At 41.2% G+C, this 23373-nt stretch overlaps 1 protein-coding gene across 2 annotated transcripts in view; it reads left to right on the top strand.

The window, feature by feature from the left end:
• The window catches only part of HYKK (hydroxylysine kinase), a 119246-nt gene extending 114504 nt beyond the window's left edge, over positions 1-4742 (top strand). For both annotated transcript variants that reach the window (XM_075576141.1, XM_075576140.1), the window contains exon 5: positions 3879-4742. In XM_075576141.1, coding sequence (XP_075432256.1) covers positions 3879-4333 — 455 coding nt within the window. In that variant the 3' untranslated portion in view covers positions 4334-4742. The remainder of the gene's footprint in view (positions 1-3878) is intronic.
• The last annotated feature ends 18631 nt before the right edge of the window (positions 4743-23373 follow it).

Raw genomic sequence — 23373 nt, 5'->3', positions numbered from 1 at the left:
CTCCCTCCGGGAACAGCCACATTTGAGGCTAAAACACTGGGTAAATGTTTCTCCGTCCACCTCAGTTGACCTGAAACCTAGCTGTAACTGGGATGGTTTGACTCCCTCTTTAAGGGCTTCACTCAGGCAGGGGCACATTAGCACCGTGACCTCTATTCCTGGCAATTTCCAGGGCTCATACACATCAGGGTGTTAGCCCTGGCAGTCTCTCTCATCCTCGGGGAGGGAACACTCCATTTCTGCAACAGTGTCCTCTGCCGCTGGTGGTTTGGGTTGCAGGAACTGCGCCGCACAGTCAGGACACTTAGGCCCTTGGGTCAGCTCCCCAACGGCACACTCACATTCATTCAGACGGCCGTGCAGGCATTCTTCCCCGTCTACCACGGTCATCGTGAGGGCAACTGGTGACTCAGATGCTCCGTCCATCCAGCCACCCGTCACCTTCCAGTCTTTTAACGCACACGGGCATACCACCATTGGCAAGACTAAATGGGGGGCCCGTATGATTCTATACAGCCAAGGGTGTTTTTCTCGGCATCCCTTGCTTTCCTTAGGGGGAACAGAAATTGCTGATTTCTGCTCAAGACACTCCCTCCCCCTGGTGGACTCTAGAGGAGGGGCAGCACAGTCTTTTGGGGAATGTTGCGAGCTCAGTACCGAGTCACTCACAGTGTGGGGGCGGGGCTCAGGTTTTCCCACCAGTCCTGGACAACTGTTGGCAACATTTTCCCGCGCGGCCGGGAACTTAGCACGTGGCTTCCTCTGCCTTGAGGGCTTCCCCATGGCGAAACAAAAATAGGACACAAATTAGAACAAAAACATACAGGGCACCCCAGGTCTGATATCTCAGCAGCGCCTCCAAATGTAGCCCTTTTTGTGAACCGGCCTGACCCACCCAATCTCACATTGGCCCCTTGTGGTCTAACCGGTCCCTTTTTATCTGAACACCTTTCCTAAGGGACTACTGGTAACTGTATCACACCTGTGGCTCCAGGAGATCTGAGCCTCCGCTAGCTGGGAGCCTGGGGAAACCCTTACCATTTACCTGGTGCAGCGCCTCCACTTACCCAGGATCCCCGTTATGAAAGATAGCCCTGGGTAAGAAATACAATAACACACGTATACTATAAAACAATAACTAACACTTTACTTGAGAACATATAACACAGTACATAACATCATGCTCTATCCGCATCACCTTAACCATATCACCTCAGCCCAATGTCTGGTGTTCCCACCCAGTGTCCTGTGATCCCCCACACCCAATGTCCCGTACTCCTACGGAGGTCGTGGGTGACTGCGCAGTCACTAAATTATCTATTAGGCCTGTTGGTGCACATGTGTAGAAATACCTTCCGAGCACTCCGATGCTCGGGCCTGCTACACTCTTCTAAAAGGGTCAGACGTGCGAAGCCTCCGTCTGATCCTATCCAGGTACTTCTCCAGGACCCCAACGAGGGTCCCACCGCTTCACGGGAACACAGCCGTCTCTCGGTAACACACCGTCTCACGGGAACAGCAACCGCCGCTATCCCTATCTATCCCTAACATGACAGGAACCCTAACCTAGGGCCTGTCCCTGATGAACTGCAACCTGGGGTGGCTTGGGGAAAACTCCTAGGGCCTGCAGAGTAATAACCTGCCCCCTCCCCTAGCTACCCAGTCCTATCTGTAACTACTAACTACTTGCTACTCCTAACAGCCTGCAGCAGACACACAGCTCTCACCGTCAGCCTGCAGACTTTCACACACGCTGCACACACTGCGCCCAGCACATGCAGCGACAACACACAGCAACGATACACCCAACATCCACTGGAACCCGCAGCAAATCCACTGCACACACTCTGTGCCTATTTGCCAGTGCGCACAGCACTACCCGCTGTGGCACTGCCAAACCTGCACCTTACACTCCTAAGGGTGACCTCCTTATCTAGGGCCGTCCCTCTTCAGTTACCCCCTGCCCTTACCGGGAATTGGGGCCTGCCTGGGGACCTAAGGAGAACCCTTACCTGGTGCAGGAGCCACTCGCTCCCTACACCCTTCCTACTCCTTCCTCTGCCTCTTCCTGACTGACGCGTGCAAAGCCCGGGAAATGTATCTCTTTTCCCGGGCTGAGCTTCCTCCAGCCCTATTGGCCGCAATGGAGCACCTGACCTCTGTCTCCCTATGCCTCCTGGGAATTGTAGTTCCCAGGGGGCTGCCTAAGCATTGGGGCCGCGTGCGCACTTGCCCTGCGCATGCGCGAACCCCTAATGGCCGCCTCAACCTCCCTCTACACTTCCCTACTCTTGCGCGATCTCTCCCTAGCCCTGGGGTCCTATCTCGCGCTTGCCACCTACTGCGCATGCGCGAGCTAACGCGCAATGGCGGCGCCCTCTGCACAAGCCGCCGGGCCGGTGGCAACGCGATCGTGGCCTTAGCGACGGCCCGATCGCGTCCCCGGCAACCAGCCTGCACCTCAGAGCAACGCTCTGCTCCCTGCACTGGCCCCCACCCTCGCGAAGTGCCGGCGGGTCCGTCGCAGCCTCCGGCGGCACCCGCTACCGCACGGCACTCGCGGAGGGGGGCCAGAAAACGTAAATATACCTCGGGGCTACATATATATATATATATGCAAATATAGCTGTATGCTCATCTGCATGTCTTAGGCAGGTCTGCAACCCCGCCTTTCCCCATTATCACCCAGCATACATATATATATATATATATATATATATATATATATATATATATATATATATATATATATATATATATATATATATATATATATATATATAAATATATAGTAGAGGCAACGCTTATTCTAACATTTGCCTTAAACTAGTCGGGTTACATTCTGGGTATGTGCTGGGTATGTTCTGGGCTAGTTTGAGGCACGTTTAAGGCATTTATGCATTGACTAACGACCCATAGGATTAACACAGCAGGGATCCCTGGCAGTCCCATTCAGTTTGAATGGGACTGCCAGGGACCCCCGCTGTTAATCTGATAGGCCATTAATCAATGCAAAAATGCTGGGGCTAGTTTAAGGAAATGTATTCAGAATGTACCTGGGTGTACCTGGGTCTTTTGGGGAATTGCCACTGGTTTTTGTTAGAATAATCGCTGCCTCTACTGCCTCTATATATATATATATATATATATATTCTCAACTTCCCAAAGCTCCTTTTTGAAGAACATAGTACTACATTAGCAGCACATCACACTAACTGAAATGTGTTTTTTTGCATTGTTCAGATGTTTTGATTGAACTGTATGAATATACAAAAACTCAGAAATGTCTTCAAAGTTCTAATAGCCATATGGTTCTTTGAGAAAATTAGATTTCAATGTAGGTTGTAATACCTTTTTTTAGGCAACCTATATTACAGGTCTTCATAAATAAAATTATAGTGTAGAGACTTGTAAAACCCTCATTATTCTGTGAGTGTACTCTTCAAGTAAGTACACTTAAATAAATCTTAATTGATTAGATGTTTTGTACAGAAACATTCACTACAATAAATCTAAATGTGCTTATTTATAAACTACAGCTACATAAAACATATCTTAGAAAAAAATTCAATCTGCAAAAGTTTTCTGCAAATTCATATTTCAACATTTATTTAAAAAAAAAAAAGAATGTTAAGCAACATGTGACACCACTTCACGCAGGATTAATTAAGCATGCTTCTTTTTTCACATTTTACATCTTTCATTTTCTCTACTTCATTTTTCACTTTGGAATTTAAAAAAAATAGTCACTGCATTTTATTTGGACCATTTACTTATGTGGAATAAACAAATGTCCTGTATGAAGTAATACACATAGAATTAATTGAAAGGAAGAATACAAATACGTTTTTGTTTGACATTGTTCCTTTTCTCCCTAGGCATAAATCATGGAGACCTTAATGATCACAATATTTTATTGCAAAAGTCCCACTTATCATCTGAAAATACTCAGAACCAGTACAAAGTATCAGGAATATTGGATTTTGGTGATATGAGCTGTGGTTACTATGTTTTTGAAGTAGCAATAACTATAATGTATATGATGATTGAAAGCAATGACCCACTTCATGTCGGAGGATATGTACTTAATGGATTTGAAAGCATTGTTCCCCTGACTTCAGAAGAAAGAGAAGCTCTGTTCATCTTGGTGAACTGTAGATTTGCTCAGTCACTTGTAATGGCCAGTTACGGTGTTCTGCAATGTCCAGAAAATAAAGACTACCTTATGATAACTGCAAAAACTGGATGGAAGCTTTTAAGAAGTATGTTAGATTTGGGAAAAGAAGCAGTGGAGAAGGTTTGGTTCGAAACCGCAAAATCGTACAACAATTAAATACATTAATTTGATTTAGATCACATCTACCAGCAGCTACAAGATATGGTACATTTCAGAAACTTGGTAAATACAGTAATAACTGAAAGTTTTTTTTGTTTGGGACAGGAAGATTCAATGAAATCCTGACTGACCATTTTTAAATCTACCACATTATCTCCTTTTAATTCCTGTGCCCTACATTGCTGAATACTGAACACTTGACAAACTACTATGCTACTTTATATTGTCCTTTTAACAATATTGTGAATTTACATGTAATCCTAAAATCACCTCTGTTCCACCTCCTCCTTTCCTTAACCAATTGTTTTTTTGTACCCCAATCCTGAATTTGTAATTTTGAAAACTATTACATAATTTATCTAAATAATGTTTAATAGAATTTAAAAGTAAATTAAAATTCCATATACCGTACTGTCATTTTTAAACAATCTTCTGTCACAATGAAGTGATGCACCACATTTGTTCATTTATTTCACCAACATATCAATCCTGTACCTTATAAAGCATTTATATCAAGGTCTATTAAAAATGTATTGGTACCAGCGGAAAAAAAGTGTTATTGATATACAATTATTCTCCAGATTATATGGGGCTGCTACTTCTCTATGTCGTATTAATATTTAAAAAATAGCACTAGTAATTTTTACTTTAATTTTTTTTTTTTTTTTTTTTAAACACAAATCATACTTTGGGGCATATTCTGTAAACTCTGTTAGCACGGAACCGTCTACTTGAATGTGGCCTTTTGTGCAGATCACACGGTTCAGCACTAACGGAGCTTATGTAATAAGCCCCTATGAATGTAAACATTTGCTGGATCTTCTATGTCTAGTAGCTAATCAAAGGCTACAGTATAGTGACACACTGGACTGCTATCACAGCAAAGTAAATATTTTATTGAAAACCATACATGCATAATGTTGCTAAGTCTTCATTTACGAAAAGTCCATTATATAAAGTACACATACATATACGTTGTTTACCATTAGCGATGGGTTTACTTACCAAAATTCCTTGGCTTTGATTTTTTTTTTTTTAATTTACAAAAAATCTCAACTTTTTGATCGAGAAACTGGCCAATTTTGCCAGAAAATGTAGATTAGGCATCTTTTTAACACAATCATCACGCCACGCATTTAGAATTTTAGTTCAAAAAGAAGGAAAAAGGATAGAAAATAGAAGTATTCTTCAACGCTAAACATTCCACAGCTTCAGTGCTACAGGATCTTGTTGGATATAAATGATTCCTCACTCACTGAACTTAGCCTTCATTTCGATATGTGAGTAGTAGAAGTTTGCACAGCATGGAAATATTTGCGTTTTAGGTGTACACTTAGCCTGGTCTTTTAAAAACAAATAAACAAGCATAATACTTGACCTAGGTTCCCTTGGGCGCATAAAAATAAACTATCAGATTTAAAAATACAAAAAAGTGCTCTACTTACAAAACAGACAATGTGCTAGGTGGATAAATAATGTGACAAATAAACGTACAGATGCAAATTGTGCGCAGATAAAAAATCTCTTTTGGAATTAATCCTTAAATATATGGCAGCCTAGGTGACTGAAAATGTCTCTCAAAACTTGATAAGCATATAGACAACAAACCAAAGAAGGCCCTGGCGCAAAATAGACTGAAAAACAGTCCCAGTAGTAATCCAAAAAACAGTCTCAATCAAAATACTCAGTTGAAACTACCAAAATACTATACTTTATATACCATTGCCCCTATCTTTGGTGTTTGTCCTTTGGACTTGTGTTAACCCTTGTGAGGTTACTTTATATACCACTAGCTGAGAGACCCGGCGTTGCCCGGGATGTTTTAGTTTGCCTACGTGTAAGATACACATTTAGATGTACACAGCGCACTACACATGCACTATACACAGCGCTCTGCACATGCACTATACACAGCGCTCTGCACATGCACTATACACAGCGCTCTGCACATGCACTATACACAGCGCTCTGCACATGTACTATACACAGCGCTCTGCACATGCACTATACACAGCGCTCTGCACATGCACTATACACAGCACTGTGCACATGCACTATACACAGCACTGTGCACATGCACTATACACAGAGCTCTGCACTATAAAAAGTTCTGTATATAACACATAAAATATGCTACTTTGTATACAGGCACATCATACTGTATACACAGAGGCATACTCTATATACAGATCTATTTCTCTGCATACAGATGCAATTTGCTGTGTATATATAGAATGTGTCCTGCCGATGTATATAGATCGCACTGCGGAGCTCCCCGGCAGTGGAAGGGTTACAGGGCCCTGGTGTGAGCAGGGAGATGGGTTAAGGGGGTGCACATGTGTAAACTCACTGAGGGGAAGTGAGTGAGGGGAGGTGAAGGCCGCTCACTCACCCGTCCGGCAGCTCCCTCACCCGTCCGGCAGCTCCCTCACCCGTCCGGCAGCTCCCTCACCCGTCTGGCAGCTCCCTCACCCGTCCGGCAGCTCGCACGTGGATGAGGGGGGGGTGAATGCGCGGGAAACAGGGAGAGGCGGAGCCTCCGGGACCGGTGGGGAAGAGAGCGGGAGATGACATCTTGTGACAGGGGGGAGCCGGGACCGGAGGGGCATCCCCCCTCCCATCTCCTGTCACGCGGCCTGCCACGCGGTGACAGGGGGGAGCCGGGACCGGAGGGGCATCCCCCCTCCCATCTCACGCGGCCTGTCACGCGCGGCACCGGGGTGTGAGCTTGGGGGGGGGGTGTGAGCTTGGGGGGGGGGTGAGCTTGGGGGAGGGGATGAGCTTGGGGGGGGGCTGAGCTTGGGGGGGGGGGTGAGGTGTGTGTGTGTGTGTGTGTGTGTGTGTGTGTGTGTGTGTGTGTGTGTGTGTGTGTGTGTGACACTGTGTGTCCTTTGGGCCGTCACTCCGCCTCAGGCCAATGAGAGGTGTGTGGGGGCGGCCCAAGGGACCAATGAGATTTCCCCTAGGGACACCGAACATCCAGGCAACAGCCAGCCAGCATGCATGCATGCAGGCATACAGTGCTTTCAATTATATAGTATAAGATTGCCCCTATCTTTGGTGTTTTTTTGGGAGTCTGGTACAGGGAATAGGGAAGTACATTTGGATACAACGTATCCTTTGGGAATGGGCCTGAAGAAGGGGTTTAACACCCTGAAACATTGCCGCCCCCCTTCTCCTGTACTTTTTTTTTGCTTTTTTACATTTGTTCATACCCCATCCCTTCCCTCCCTCCTCCCTTGTTGTTGCATTGTGTTTTTCATTCACTTTGTGTTTTGTTCATTAAACCTTTTGGTTCACTGCTCCCCTCTCTTTTCCTTTTTTGTGTGGTGGGAACAATTGTTTTCTATACCAAAAGTTGCTTCAAATAGCTGGCTATTCTGGATGGTAAATGAAAAACAAACCATTGTGCAGTATGTCATCCACAGTTGAAAGATGAACACTACAAATGCCTACTTACAATTAGTAGGCGAATAATATGCAATGGATATTTAGCTCTGGACCGGTCACCAGCTGGATCCTGGAATCCCAAAGGTCTCCAATCGAGAGAAGGTGATACCCACAGGCAAAGAGAGAGTATATTGGATAATACAGTAACATTTATTAACCGTGCAAGACCATAGAAAACACTTACAATACAAGAAAACACTTACAAAAACACTTACAATTTTACAATTGTAAAACACTAACAATTGAAAATACTTACACTTTTTACAGTGTTTAAGCGTATTTAAAGAATTGCTGTCCAGAGCATGGGTTGTGGGGCTTGGCGTTCTGCAGCTAGGTTCGGCGTCTCACTCCTCATGGCCGCGATTGGACTCCCCCCCAAATGACCCCTACAGGTTCGCCGGCTCCGTCGCAGCACTGACAGCAGTTTACGCTCCACTCTATGCGTTTTATGACTAAGGCTTGTCATTTCCTTGGGGTATTTAAACAAGCAGACAAGGGAGGTGGGATAGTTATACTGAATATAGAGGACTATATTAAAGAGGCTTACCATTTTTTGGAAGATACATGTACTTACAAAATCTTCAAAAATGGCCCATGACAATTATTCTTGACTGATCTTCGGTCCCTACTAGATACAGCATTAGAATACAGTGTACTAGATAAAACCGAATACCAATACTTATTTATTGAAGACCCAAAGAGGGCAATATTTTACTATCTGGCAAAAGTACATAAGAACCATCTGAATACAACTGGAAGACCGGTCATCTCTGGGATAAGTTCAGTCACAACAGACCTATCTTAATATTAGGCCAAATACCTCCAACCTATGGTTACCTCTTTAAATCACACCTATGAGATCGTATTTGATACCCAAACTAAAAGACATTGTATGGGAAGAAGAATACCCGTGGGTAACATGTGATGTGCAATCCCTCTACACATGCAAAAGGGGCTGTAGCCACCAGGTATTTTTTAGAAAAACATGGTATTTTAGCTCAAACAAAACAACTCTTTTAGTCAATTCCATTTTATTCATTTTATCCCACAACTATTTTGTTTCAAAAATAATTTTACATCCAAACTTGTGGGATAGCAATGGGGACCAAATATTCTCCCTCATATGCAAACTTATACATGGGTCAATGGGAGGATGAGGCAATCTTGCAAAAAAAAAAAAAAAAAAAAAACATATGCTAAAAATACTGTATTATGGACATGTTTCATTGATGATGTTCTGATAATCTGGAAAGGAAATAGAAATGTTTAAACTGAATTTTTAAACTACATTAACACTAATGACTTTGGCCTCATTTTTAGTAGTGTCGTTCAAGACAGACAAATAGCTTTTCTTGATTTGACCTTGTGTAATAATGGCATAGGACCCTGTAACAGGGACTTATTCCTGTTTAAATAAAGCTGCCTCTAATGGTCTGAGTAATCCAACAGAGAGCTGGCCAATTGCAACTAGTCAATTAACTAGCTCCACCTGGGTAATCATAGGAGAGCAAAAAACCCTGCTGGGGACAGACCGGGAAACTCCTTAGCACAGACACATTGTGCTGACAGAGTAGATGAAGTCTTGAGCACACAGGAGGACTGTGTGCTGAGAGGAGGATACCAGGAGACTCCTAACCACAGACACACCGTGCTGACAGGGAGAAAAAATTGAGCACCCAGAAGAGCTGTGCTGATAAGACACCAGACCTCTTTTCCTGGACCCACTTAGACTCAGAGACTGCCACAAAGAGCCCCTGCATACAGGTACCTCTTGAGACATTGGGGGTGATGGGTGGGTAATGGGCTCCCCCCCCAGCCTTCCAGATAGGGACTGGGAAGGAGGTTAGCCCTTACACAGGAATAGGTGTTTGTTTCTTTGTATTATGTTTTGCCTTAAAATGCTGTTTAAAGTGACAGGCTAAATAATGACAACTACAGAGAAAAGGACCCCTACACCTAATTGGATGATTAATTTAACAATTAAAATGAAACGTGTTTTATTCTGAACATATGTTAAAATATAGGGCTTTAATATAAATATTTAAACACGCAATGTGAATCCAATAGGAGTCGTTAATCCCCAGAAGTCAAACAATGTTAGTGACAGAGTAATCATGATAACACTGTCCTTAGTGATATCTGTGTAGAGAATATCTACTAATTAATTATTTATTTATAAAAAATGATTTACCAGGAAGTAATACATTGAGAGTTACCTCTCGTTTTCAAGTATTTCCTGGGCATAGTTAAAATGACAAATAATACATGATTACAAATATAGTTACATAAATTAACAGGGTATACATTATATACAATAATGCAAAGTTAAAGAAGATGTATATTATAGGTTTATGAAACAGTTACAGACCAGATTAAAATGTGAGACAGGCTTAGTTTTGAAAGAACTTAAACTGGTGGTGGATGTGAGAGTCTCCGGTAGGTTGTTCCAGTTTTGGGGTGCACTGTAAGAGAAGGAGGGGTGGCCAGATACTTTGTTGAGCAGTGGGACCATGCACAGTCTTTTGGAGTCTGATCTCAGATGATAAGTGCTGCATGTGGTAGGGGTGAGGAGCTTGTTCAGATAGATGGGTAGCTTGCCCAGAAAGTATTTGAAGGCAAGACAGGAAAGGTGAACTTTGCGCCTAGACTCGAGTGATGACCAATCTAGTTATTTGAGCATTTCACAGTGATGTGTGTTGTAGTTGCATTGGAGAACAAAACGACAAATTGAATTGTAGAGGGTGTAGCATAGTGTTTGCTATGGTGGGTTTGGGGTGCCGAGCCATATATTATGTCTCCATAGTCGATAATTGGCATTAGCATCTGCTGTGCGATACTCTTTCTGACCAGCAGGCTTAGGGAGGATTTGTTCCTGTAAAGTATACCTAGTTTGGCATAGGTTTTGGATGTCAGGGTATCAATGTGCATTCCGAATGTTAAGTGGGAGTCAAACCATATGCCCAGGTATTTAAAACTAGTAACAGGAGTTAGGGTGGTGTTAGCGTTGGTTCTGATCTGGAGCTCAGTCACTGGAAGCGATTTGGGAAATCCAGTTTTCGAGTCTCAAAAAGTCAGACTGAAGTATGTGTTGAAGGTCGAGGAGGCTATGGCTGTGTGCATATAGGATTGTGTCATCTGCATACAGTGGCGACATTCTTTATTCTAACTCGGCTAGCTCAGCGAATTTCAGATTATCCCGGTTATGTGCGGTTTTGTGTCTTTTTCGGCCGGAGTGAATTGCGTTATTTTCGCGCCCGTGATTTAACCATTTTATTCTCGCTGTCTGCAATTCTGCAATGCCGTGTAAAAACTCATGGGGGCGTTTGCGAGCTGTTGTTAGAAACCATACACTGTATCATTGCATATACTTACCTGCCCTGTTAGAGGGTATAGAGCTACAGTAGCCTAGAATTTATTTGGGATACATACTCCTTTTTGGTCTACCCTTCTACCCTTCCTCCACCTTATTTTTAATTTGCCGCTAACATAGGATTTGGGTTCCAGGTTTCTGCTCATTCTGACTTAGCCGCGCTGGTTTGAAACGGCTTTCTCCGCCATTACGGTCAATGATAGGACCTTCCTCGCCTGCGTTACCCTTTCTCGTCGCCATTACTGGTCGGACCCTGTTGGGGTCAAGTGAGGGGGTTCCTAACATCTATGGGCAAAATTTTATTTCTAGGTGCCCTAGAACAGAAGTTCCCACGCCAATTGGTCGTGAACTTGACCGAGGCCCTAGTTCCCATGCCAATTGCGCGATTACCCTGACTCCGTTCTGTTGCCACGAGAGGGTCGCTATTTGACATGCAATCCTTCCGGAACTAGGACTACATGGTGACCGAATCTGAGCCCTCTAGGTTGAACAGAACCGGAGTTATGGGTTCCAGGTTTCTGCTCATTCTGACTTAGCCGTTTCAAAGCAGCGCGGCTTTCTCCGCCATTACGGTCAATGATAGGACCCTCCTCGCCGGCGTGACCCTTTCTCGGCGCCATTACTGGTCAGACCCTGTTGGGGTCAAGTGAGGGGGTTCCTAACATCTAGGGGCAAAATGAATTTTATTTCTAGGTGCCCTAGAACAGAAGTTCCCACGTGAATTGCCCTAGTTCCCATGCCAATTGCGCGATAATTGCTCTTTTTTGACAATGTTGCCGATCTTGCGGCTTTGCGGTCAGGCAGTAAAAACACAGTGCAGTAAGCCTCGACATTTGTTACACTGTCAAAGGACAAATGGAAAAAACACACTAAGTGCAGACAATAATGTTCAATAGTGAAATATTATGATGCTTGGCTCCTATGTGCTGCCTACTCACAGAATGTCAGTAGGATAAAGACAGTGGCGGGATATGTGGGGTCTGGTGAGTCTCTCTGGACACAGACAGGAAGCAGCTAGGACTAGGATTTCAGGTGCAGACGTACATGGAAAGATAAAGACAGACCTCCATGGTGCAGATCAATGGTACAAAGATAATATTTATGTATTAATAAAAATGTGCACTTACAATAATAAAAATCAAAAACAGCGTTTTGTCACTACAGTATATCAGTGAAAAAGAGTGTAGGTGGTTGCCACAGCTCACCGCACCGCCGACGTCCCGGATGGGCTGTTTCACAGGTTTCCTGTAACTCCCTCTGCACCAAGCGGTGTGGGGATCGCCTACAGCGGTGTCTCCGGCGCGATACGTCACTTCCGGTAGGCACGAACAGCTCCGTCGCGTCACTTCCGGTCCGGCAGCAGATTGACAGCTCGCAGCACCAGTCCTCTCACTTCCTGGGCGGGTCCACTCTACGCGTTTCGCCAATAGAATGGCTGGCTTCGTCAGGAGTATGGACCCCCCCCCTTCATGCTAAAACTTATATACCCTGCTTAAATGCCGGTATTCTTAACCTCTGAAATGCTGCTATGGGGTCTATGATTATCTAGAGACATGGTTGGATGTATTGACATGGTTAAAGTAAAAAGGGGAATAAACACACAGTTTGAAAGTTGGGGAAATACTCTAATAGTAATTTATATTGTGCAAATCCAGCAGTATAAATACTTGTCAATATATATATAAAAATACTTGTCACTATATATATATAAAAGAACTAGGGCTTTTGAGGTGGGGAGTAGATAGGAGGTATATAAAATATGCAATATATTTAAAAAAAAATCATTAAAAGGTTCTATAATTTAATTTAAAACTAGCTCCAAAAGAAATTTGTTATTAAATATTTAAAATAAAAGTATATTTTATTTTTATCTGTATATTAAAAATATATATTCAAAATATATTAAAAAGAGTTCAGTGATAGTGATGGTTCTAAATCCATCTTTATGATTCTGAAGATGTGAATACACCCCAGAAAAATACTATAAAATATAATATGATTAATATCATTCCATAGCTCTTATTGAAGGGATGATGCAGTAACAGCATAGGATATCATTATAGTTCCCAAAATAATGGGATATATTAATTATCTTTTATACAATGGTACATAAAACATATTTTGGTTCAAAAATATGATCAATGTTAAACAGGACATGATACAAATTACAAATTATCACAATACACCTACTAAATCTAGAGATCTAAACGACACATATGGTAACGGAGTCTTCTTATTCACCTATGGAGGGAAGGGGTGGACAGAAGGGAAAGGAAGGCACATTAAAATTCAGATATTTATTTCAAAAAAGGAGCCACGTCTATCTCCATATTAAGGCCTCTGGGGTGGAGGGATCTTAGTTTGTGGATCCAGAAGGATTCTCTTTTGATAAGTTCTAAGTTCCTATCTCCTCCCGCCAGTGTTGTTTGACTGATTCTATGGCCATATAAGTTAGTCCTTTAGGATCTCCCTGGTGCTTCTCCAAGAAATGTTTCGGGACACTATGGGTGACTAAATGTCTCTTAATGCTGCTAAGATGTTCCAGTATTCTAGTTCTTATTGGTCTTTCTGTTTTACCTACGTACTGTAACTTGCATGGGAACTCAAGGACATAAATCACATGATCGGTCCTGCATGTCAAGCAGGATTCGATCTGGAACACTTCATTTGTCACATTTGAACAGAACTCTGTTTTTTTGTCTGTCTTAAATTCGCATGCCCTACAGTTATTGCAGCCGAAAAAACCTTTTCCCGTTTGAAGCCAGCTATCGGAATTGGTGTTACTCCTTCTTAATACACTCGGAGCCAATCTATTTTTAAGATTATTTGCCCTTCTAAAGATGATATTAGGCTTCTCAGGAATGGCATTCCCCAAAATTGGGTCATTTCTGAGGATGTCCCAGTGTTTGTGAATGATGCTCCTTATAGCCTTAGCTTCTCCACTATAATTCGTGAGAAAAGCGAAATCAAATTTCTCGTTTCTTTCTTTCTTTTTGATTTTGGTTTTGAGCAAATCATCACGATTGATTACCTCCACTTTTCTAATTGCACTGTCCAACTTTTCTTCCCCATATTCCTTCTCTAAGAATCTTTTTTTGAGATACTCAGCCTCTTCGAGATAAGTGGTATTATCACTGCAGTTCCTTTTCAGCCTTGTAAACTGTCCAGGTGGTACACCGTCCATCCACCTGGGCAGGTGACAACTCGATCTTAGTATATAGTTATTTTTGTCAGTCTCCTTAAAATATGTTTTTGTTTTTATTTTATTTTCTTCAATAAAGATTACAAGGTCTAAAAAATTTACACTTAGTTGACTCCAGTTGCTAGTGAATTTTAGATTATTCTCGTTAACATCTAGGGAGGCTAAAAACTTTTCTAGGGATTCTTGACCCCCCCTCCATATTAAAAGCACATCATCAATGAAACGGCACCAGAGGACAAGGTTCTCCCCCAGATTGCCACCTGGCCAGATCTTCTCATCCTCCCAAACGGCCATAAAGAGGTTGGCATAACTGGGGGCGAACCTCGTCCCCATCGCCGTTCCACATTTTTGAAGATAGTATTCTTCTCCGTACCAAAAAAAGTTGTGATTTAAAATAAATCTAATGCTATCTACAATAAAATCAATCTGTGTCTCAGTAAGGTCTTTGTCTCTAGATAGTACCTGTTTAATCGCTCCACATCCTTTTTCATGTTCTATTATTGTGTAGAGCGATGTGACATCACAAGTGGCCATAATAAAATGTTCTTCCCATTCCACTTTGCTTAGAGTATTGATCACATCTGTAGTGTCCTTCAAATAGGCCCTCTGCTGTACTACATATTTCTGAAGGAATGTGTCTATGTACAGTGACAGATTGGCCGTTAGCGAGTCAATCCCCAAGACTATAGGTCTGCCTGGGGGATTGACTACACTTTTATGAACCTTTGGTAGATGGTAAAACACTGGTAATTTAGATCTGTCACTGTACATGAACTTGTATTCATTATCATTTAATATGTTTAGTTCCTTCCCCTTATCCAAAAAGTTTTTCAGCTCCTCCGTAAACTTCCTCATCGGGTTGGTCTTTAATTTGGCATATGTATTTTCATCTCCCAAAAGTCTGAGCGACTCTCTGTCATATGCCTCTCTGTCTAACAGCACTATTCCCCCTCCTTTGTCTGCAGGTTTTATGACCAGATTTTCGTTTTCAGTTAGATCTTTCAAGGCTGTTTTCTCCTCTTTTGTAAGATTATTTTGCATTTTCTCCTGGCTTGAAGCTAAATCTTCGAAATCTTTGTTAATCATTTTAAAGAAAACTTCTAAATGGTCACCTTTAGCATAGTGAGGGTAGAAAGTAGATTTCGGTTTCAGATTCGTATGAATAATACGTCTTTCTTCTAAAACCACTGGGGGAATAGTCTGTTCAGGCCTATTTATTGTCTCTTTCCCAAGGAAGTACCTCTTTACAGTCATTTTACGGAGGAATTTGTTCGCATCTATGAAAAGGTCAAACGAACTATGACCCCTCATAGGTGCAAAACTTAATCCCTTTGATAACACATTATGTTGAGCTTTATTAAGAGTCACTGAACTAAAATTAAAAATATTTGTCTCCTTCACTTGTGGCTTCTTTTGTATCCTCTTTCTTCTCCCTCTCTTTCCTCTGAATCTCGACTTCTTTTTGAGTCCCTCCTTACTTTTGGACAGGGTTGTGTCCCTTTGTCCCACAAAGTGGAAGGTCCCTCCCCTAAAAAATCTTTTTCCCGGTGGTGACTTTTGGGGCTTACGTCTCTCTCTTTGTCCCTTCTATCAAACGAGTTAACCCGTCTCTCTGTATCCACTGCAGATTTGTTAACTTTGGACATCCTTTCTTTTTCCCTTTTGTCCCTTTTTCCTTATTTATAGGGGTATAATTGGACCTTCCTCATTCTTGAAATTCTGCCCTAGATCTAGACTGATCTCTGTTGGGGTGTAAATTCTTTTTATCCCCTTCTATCTTAGTCTTTTCTTCCGTGTGATGAGTTCTTTCTTTACTCTCATGATAGTTTTTCTTAAAAAAATGTTTTTTATGAGACCCCTGGTATTCACCCTTATCTCTACTCTTTCCACGTCCCCAAGTTTCCAAAAGCCAGGGTGTGCAGCGCACAGCAAAGATAGAGAGAGCAGGTCTTGCAATAACAGTCCTTTATTGATGGGTCATATGGATGTGGGACAGCAGCAAACCTTCAACGCGTTTCGTTCAAAGAACTTTATCAAGAAGTGCTGTACATAGTATACTCAACAGTTTAAATGCAGCTGACTGCCTTGATTTCGCGCCAAACAGTGACGTCACTAAGCGTCATCAGCCAATGAAAAGGTGTATACTCCGCGCATGCGCACCGCGCCAGGGTATTCAGAGATTCCCTGTTCATACCAGCCGTGCTCGATCATGAGCGGCACGCCTCTTAGGGCGGCCTCATCACTAACGGCACGCCTATGGCAATTGCAGAGGACACCTCCTCCTCCCTGCTCGGCACATGTGTTAGTAAAAGACTGTATATTCTCCCCAGTTCTACACAGCGACCATGAAGGTGGCTTATGTCCAGATACTGGCAATTGTGCTATAATTACACACATATACATACTATATGAGGAGAATTCACACACATACATATACTGGGGAATCACTAGACAGTCAGCTGCATTATATGATACATAAACAAGTGCAATCAAATATAAAACAAAATATATATGAAAAAAATATAAATAAATACAAATAAATACAAGAAAAGATATTAGAAAAGATTTTTTTTTTAAATTTTTTTATTTTTTTTTATTTTTTTTAACTTATTGAATATAAGAGAAAATGCATAAATCAACACAATTATATATTGAAAAAAAACTATTATACCAAAATACATTTATTAATTAAAAATGCTAAAAGAGCAATGTTAAAACATAATTAAAAAGGTGTATATATATCTTATACCTGTATATAGACAACAGCAAAATGTGTGCCCCTATTGATGAAATGGAGGTCATATTGCATTAACATGAAATTTATTTATATATTCATATAATGTGTAGTGCCATATAGAAGGCTTATAAATTTATATATAGAAAAACTTCTTATTTGATAATTCTATATCGTGGATGAATGGATGAGGACATATTATTAAGCATGGCTTCAGTTTATCATAAATAGATTGAGGCAATATACATTTTCTTCAAATGTCTTCAATACAATCTACTTAGACCAAATGGAAACAAATTTGCTAAAATAAACAGAGTATTTCGTAAACGTAAGTCTTGTATCAAGGAGAAGATCCTTTGAGAATGACCTAGAGTAACATTTGTAGTGTATTGTAAATGTAAATAAATCCTAATAGAATATTTTGCAGATGCTAAATAATCCTTTTAGACTTTGGACCAATCACTTTTAGAAAAAAACAATAAACAGAAAATATGTGTATATTGTTTGTTGATATTAATAAAAATTATGTATCTATTTTGGGTCTTTATTGGAATACCAAATAGTTCTTATTTCAGAAAGTGGTTAATATTCCATTCCACATTCATCCCGTCTGGGTACCTTGTTTTTAATGTGAATATCCAGTAGGATTCTCTACAGTCTAATATTTTTACAATGTTTCCCCCTCTTTCTTTTTTAATTATCCTCTCAATACCCATGAATGAGAAGCTATTGATGCCTCCCTGTCTGCATTCCAAAAAATGCTTAGACACAGGATGCTCAGTGTCTTGTTTGCGAATTAATCTGCAATGTTCCTGCATCCTTGTCTTTAATGCCCTTGTAGTCCTGCCAACATATCTCTTCCCACAGCCACAAGTGATAAGATACACTACAAAAGGGGTGTTGCAATTGATAAAATTGTGTATAGTGTAGCGTTTGTGTGGACTGTGGGAAAAGACATGCCGAGTAGGCTTCATGAATTGACACATGTTGCAATGATTGCATCTAAAGGATCCTTTAGTCAAAAAACGATCTGAATCTTTCACAGGCGTGGATATCACGCTAGGTGATAGGAATGTGGCCAATGTCTTGGCTCTTCTGTATACGAATTTTGGGCCCTTCTCTGTGTATTCACGAAGTATAGGATCCATTTTTAGTAGTTCCCAATGTTTATTAACAATTTTGTTTACTTGATTACTAGATTTATTGAATTGGGAAATAAACAAAGGACAGATCCTATCTTCCTTAGTCTCTCTTTTAGTACCTGTTTTTTGAAGGAACTCCTTGAGTTGGTAGATCTGGGGACAGCTACACATGTATTGACAAAACATGAAACAGATTTCATTATTAATCTCCATCCTGTCATTCCCATATACCACCATCTCCCAAAGATCCACAAGACTTTGGTCGACCCTCCTGGTCGGCCAATAGTCCCCAGTATTGGATCTTTGGGAGATGGTCTGTCTCAATATGTGAATGCATATTTACAGCCCTTTGTAAGGGCACTGCCGTCCTTCATTTTGGATTCAGGGGACTTGCTCACAAAATTACAAAAAATCACATGGAATTAGGATTACTTGTGGGTTTCTATGGATGTGGTCTCCCTATATTCGATCATCCAGCACGATCTGGGTATGACAGCTGTCCGCCATTTTATAGAGTGCCCAGGTAGTTCAATACTTACAACCACATTTATTATGGAATCAATACTTTTTTTACTCACTCACAATTATTTTCTTTTTGAGCACAAATTTTATTTGCAACTTCGGGGCACGGCAATGGGGACAAGTTTTGCCCCCTCCTATGCCAACCTTTTTATGGGGTGGTGGGAGAATAATTTTATCTATAGCAGCACAAACACATATAGGCACAATATTATTTTTTACAAACGTTTCACTGATGACCTTATTTTTATTTGGCACGGGAGCACTGACAAGTAGGTAATCAATCGTGATGATTTGCTCAAAACCAAAATCAAAAAGAAAGAAAGAAACGAGAAATTTGATTTCGCTTTTCTCACGAATTATAGTGGAGAAGCTAAGGCTATAAGGAGCATCATTCACAAACACTGGGACATCCTCAGAAATGACCCAATTTTGGGGAATGCCATTCCTGAGAAGCCTAATATCATCTTTAGAAGGGCAATTAATCTTAAAAATAGATTGGCACCGAGTGTATTAAGAAGGAGTAACACCAATTCCGATAGCTGGCTTCAAACGGGACAAGGTTTTTTCGGCTGCAATAACTGTAGGGCATGCGAATTTAAGACAGACAAAAAAACAGAGTTCTGTTCAAATGTGACAAATGAAGTGTTCCAGATCGAATCCTGCTTGACATGCAGGACCGATCATGTGATTTATGTCCTTGAGTGCCCATGCAAGTTACAGTACGTAGGTAAAACAGAAAGACCAATAAGAACTAGAATACTGGAACATCTTAGCAGCATTAAGAGACATTTAGTCACCCATAGTGTCCCGAAACATTTCTTGGAGAAGCACCAGGGAGATCCTAAAGGACTAACTTATATGGCCATAGAATCAGTCAAACAACACTGGCGGGAGGAGATAGGAACTTAGAACTTATCAAAAGAGAATCCTTCTGGATCCACAAACTAAGATCCCTCCACCCCAGAGGCCTTAATATGGAGATAGACGTGGCTCCTTTTTTGAAATAAATATCTGAATTTTAATGTGCCTTCCTTTCCCTTCTGTCCACCCCTTCCCTCCATAGGTGAATAAGAAGACTTCGTTACCATATGTGTCGTTTAGATCTCTAGATTTAGTAGGTGTATTGTGATAATTTGTAATTTGTATCATGTCCTGTTTAACATTGATCATATTTTTGAACCAAAATATGTTTTATGTACCATTGTATAAAAGATAATTAATATATCCCATTATTTTGGGAACTATAATGATATCCTATGCTGTTACTGCATCATCCCTTCAATAAGAGCTATGGAATGATATTAATCATATTATATTTTATAGTATTTTTCTGGGGTGTATTCACATCTTCAGAATCATAAAGATGGATTTAGAACCATCACTATCACTGAACTCTTTTTAATATATTTTGAATATATATTTTTAATATACAGATAAAAATAAAATATACTTTTATTTTAAATATTTAATAACAAATTTCTTTTGGAGCTAGTTTTAAATTAAATTATAGAACCTTTTAATGATTTTTTTTTAAATATATTGCATATTTTATATACCTCCTATCTACTCCCCACCTCAAAAGCCCTAGTTCTTTTATATATATATAGTGACAAGTATTTTTATATATATAGTGACAAGTATTTATACTGCTGGATTTGCACAATATAAATTACTATTAGAGTATTTCCCCAACTTTCAAACTGTGTGTTTATTCCCCTTTTTACTTTGACCATGTCAATACATCCAACCATGTCTCTAGATAATCATAGACCCCATAGCAGCATTTCAGAGGTTAAGAATACCGGCAATTAAGCAGGGTATATAAGTTTTAGCATGAAGCCAGCCATTCTATTGGCGAAACGCGTAGAGTGGACCCGCCCAGGAAGTGAGAGGACTGGTTCTGCGAGCTGTCAATCTGCTGCCGGACCGGAAGTGACGCGACGGAGCTGTTCGTGCCTACCGGAAGTGACGTATCGCGCCGGAGACACCGCTGTAGGCGATCCCCACACTGCTTGGTGCAGAGGGAGTTACAGGAAACCTGTGAAACAGCCCATCCGGGACGTCGGCGGTGCGGTGAGCTGCGGCAACCACCTACACTCTTTTTCACTGATATACTGTAGTGACAAAACGCTGTTTTTGATTTTTATTATTGTAAGTGCACATTTTTATTAATACATAAATATTATCTTTGTACCATTGATCTGCACCATGGAGGTCTGTCTTTATCTTTCCATGTACGTCTGCACCTGAAATCCTAGTCCTAGCTGCTTCCTGTCTGTGTCCAGAGAGACTCACCAGACCCCACATATCCTGCCACTGTCTTTATCCTACTGACATTCTGTGAGTAGGCAGCACATAGGAGCCAAGCATCATAATATTTCACTATTGAACATTATTGTCTGCACTTAGTGTGTTTTTTCTTTGTTGTTTTTTTCCCACATGCTCCCCCTGGGTTGAGAAAAAGCGTATTGATCATCCGGGACCAGTCAAGACAGTCCCTTCCAGAGGGTCTTAGCAGGGGGTTACAACTTATATTATTTGTTCACTACTGCACTATTTTTTGTCACTATTTATTTTTTTACACTATTATATGTGTGTTATATATTCACTGTATTTTAAGTGATCACTAGCATTGAATTAGCGCCAGGTTTCACCAATCACTTTGTCTCAAAGTTGCAAATGGAAACAATGTAAGACAAATCAACATGTTCTTTTATTCGTGGTGTCAGTACAAAAACATTTATTTACAAATACAGTATTGTACAATGTTGAAACATTTTAAGTGCACAGCAATTCAAAACATCAACAGTACAGTCCTAGAGGCAGACATTGTTTTAAGATCAGCAGATAAGGTGGGTGGAATAGTTCGCTTAAATATAGAGGACTATTTCCAAGAGGCTCACCGTCTATTGATGGATCACACTTCATATAGTATACTAAAGAAAGACCCCACTAGGGAATATTTAGGATTTATCAAAACACACCTCAAAGAGGCTTTGGATATCGGAATACTTTCTAAACCAGAGTATGATTTCCTATTGATTGAGACTCCCACTGTCCCCATCTTTTATTATATCCCCAAGATGCACAAATCACTCACTTCCCCACCAGGACGTCCCATCATCTCAGGGATTAATTCCCTCACTTCTAATTTGTCCATATACGTTGATTTTTATTTACAATCACTTGTCACTACACTACCCTATCACTTGAAAGATACCACTATGGTTTTACAGGTCCTGAACGACTTCAGTTGGCATGAAAGTTATCGTTTGGCCACATTAGACGTTCAGGCCTTATACACGAGTATCCCTCACTTAAAAGGAATAGAGGCAGTTAGGCACTTTTTGATGACACCACAAATTTTACCTATATCCCAAATTGAATTTATCCTCACTTCTGTACAATTTATTTTGAGTCACAATTATTTTATATTTGATTCTATATATTTTTTACAAACCTTGGGGACGGCGATGGGGACTACATTTGCCCATCGTTCGCCAATTTGCATATGGGACAGTGGGAGTCTCTTGTGGTCGTTGGGTGTCCTCCTCCGCAGCTTAAACTGTGGAGGAGGTACATTGATGACATTATCATCGTCTGGGAAGGAAGTGAGGAGTCCTATCTTGACTTTGTTTCTCTTTTGAATGTAAATGAATTTAATCTAAAATTTAGTGGAGAGAATAGTAATGTGAGCATTCATTTTCTTGATTTAGAGATTTACATTGAAGCTAATACTATTCAAACTAGAACTCATTTTAAAGCTACAAATGTTAATTCATATCTGGATCCCTTTAGTTGTCATGATAAGAGATGGGTTCAGAATATCCCGTTTAATCAATTTTTAAGAATAAAAAGGAATGATTCAAAAAACAAAGATTTTGATGAACAATCTTTATTCCTTAAAAATAGATTCCTTGCCAAACAATATAATGAGGATTTGATAGATCACTCATTAGCAAGGACGGAAAAAATCCAACGGGAGTCTTTGCTCAGATATCATCATGGAAAAAGAAAAGGGGCTAATAAGAAAAAGGATAGTATACCTCCTTTCATTACTCAATTTAGTGGGGCACATATGTAAGGATTCAGGAGTCACGCCGCTCGTGGCGTGCTCCTCACTCACCTGCAGCCCTGCCAGGGTCTCCCGCGGCTCACACGGATTCCTCCTCTAAGATGCCGAGCTCCGTTTCCCCTGTGCGCGCGCGCACGTCAGTTCCCTTCTTCTGCCCTTGGTTCAGGGCGTGTGCCCGCACACGCATCCACAGGCGCAGCCACACGGAGGCGCGGCCACACAGAGGCGCACCAGCCTCTTAAAGGCACAGTATCCTTTTCCAATGCTGCAATTCAATACACCAATTCTTCTAGGATCTATAGCTCCTCCTCCAGGAACTCATCTAGACCTATCCCTGTCTCAGCCTGGCCCATTCACACACCCCCACCTTGCTACTCTGCCATTGGACCCTCTTGCCTATATATACCCTGCAGCTTCATTAACTCGTCGGCTGAGCATAGAACCAGTTGTTCTCATCACTCTCTGCCTCCCTAGTCCTGTCTTGTCCTATCTTGTTTTGCAGTCTTCCTCGTGTACCGAACCGGCTTCCGCTACGTCTACCC

Source organism: Ascaphus truei, chromosome 18 (assembly GCF_040206685.1).
Source record: "Ascaphus truei isolate aAscTru1 chromosome 18, aAscTru1.hap1, whole genome shotgun sequence".
Lineage (NCBI taxonomy): Eukaryota > Metazoa > Chordata > Amphibia > Anura > Ascaphidae > Ascaphus > Ascaphus truei.
This window is presented reverse-complemented; position numbering and strand designations above follow the sequence as displayed.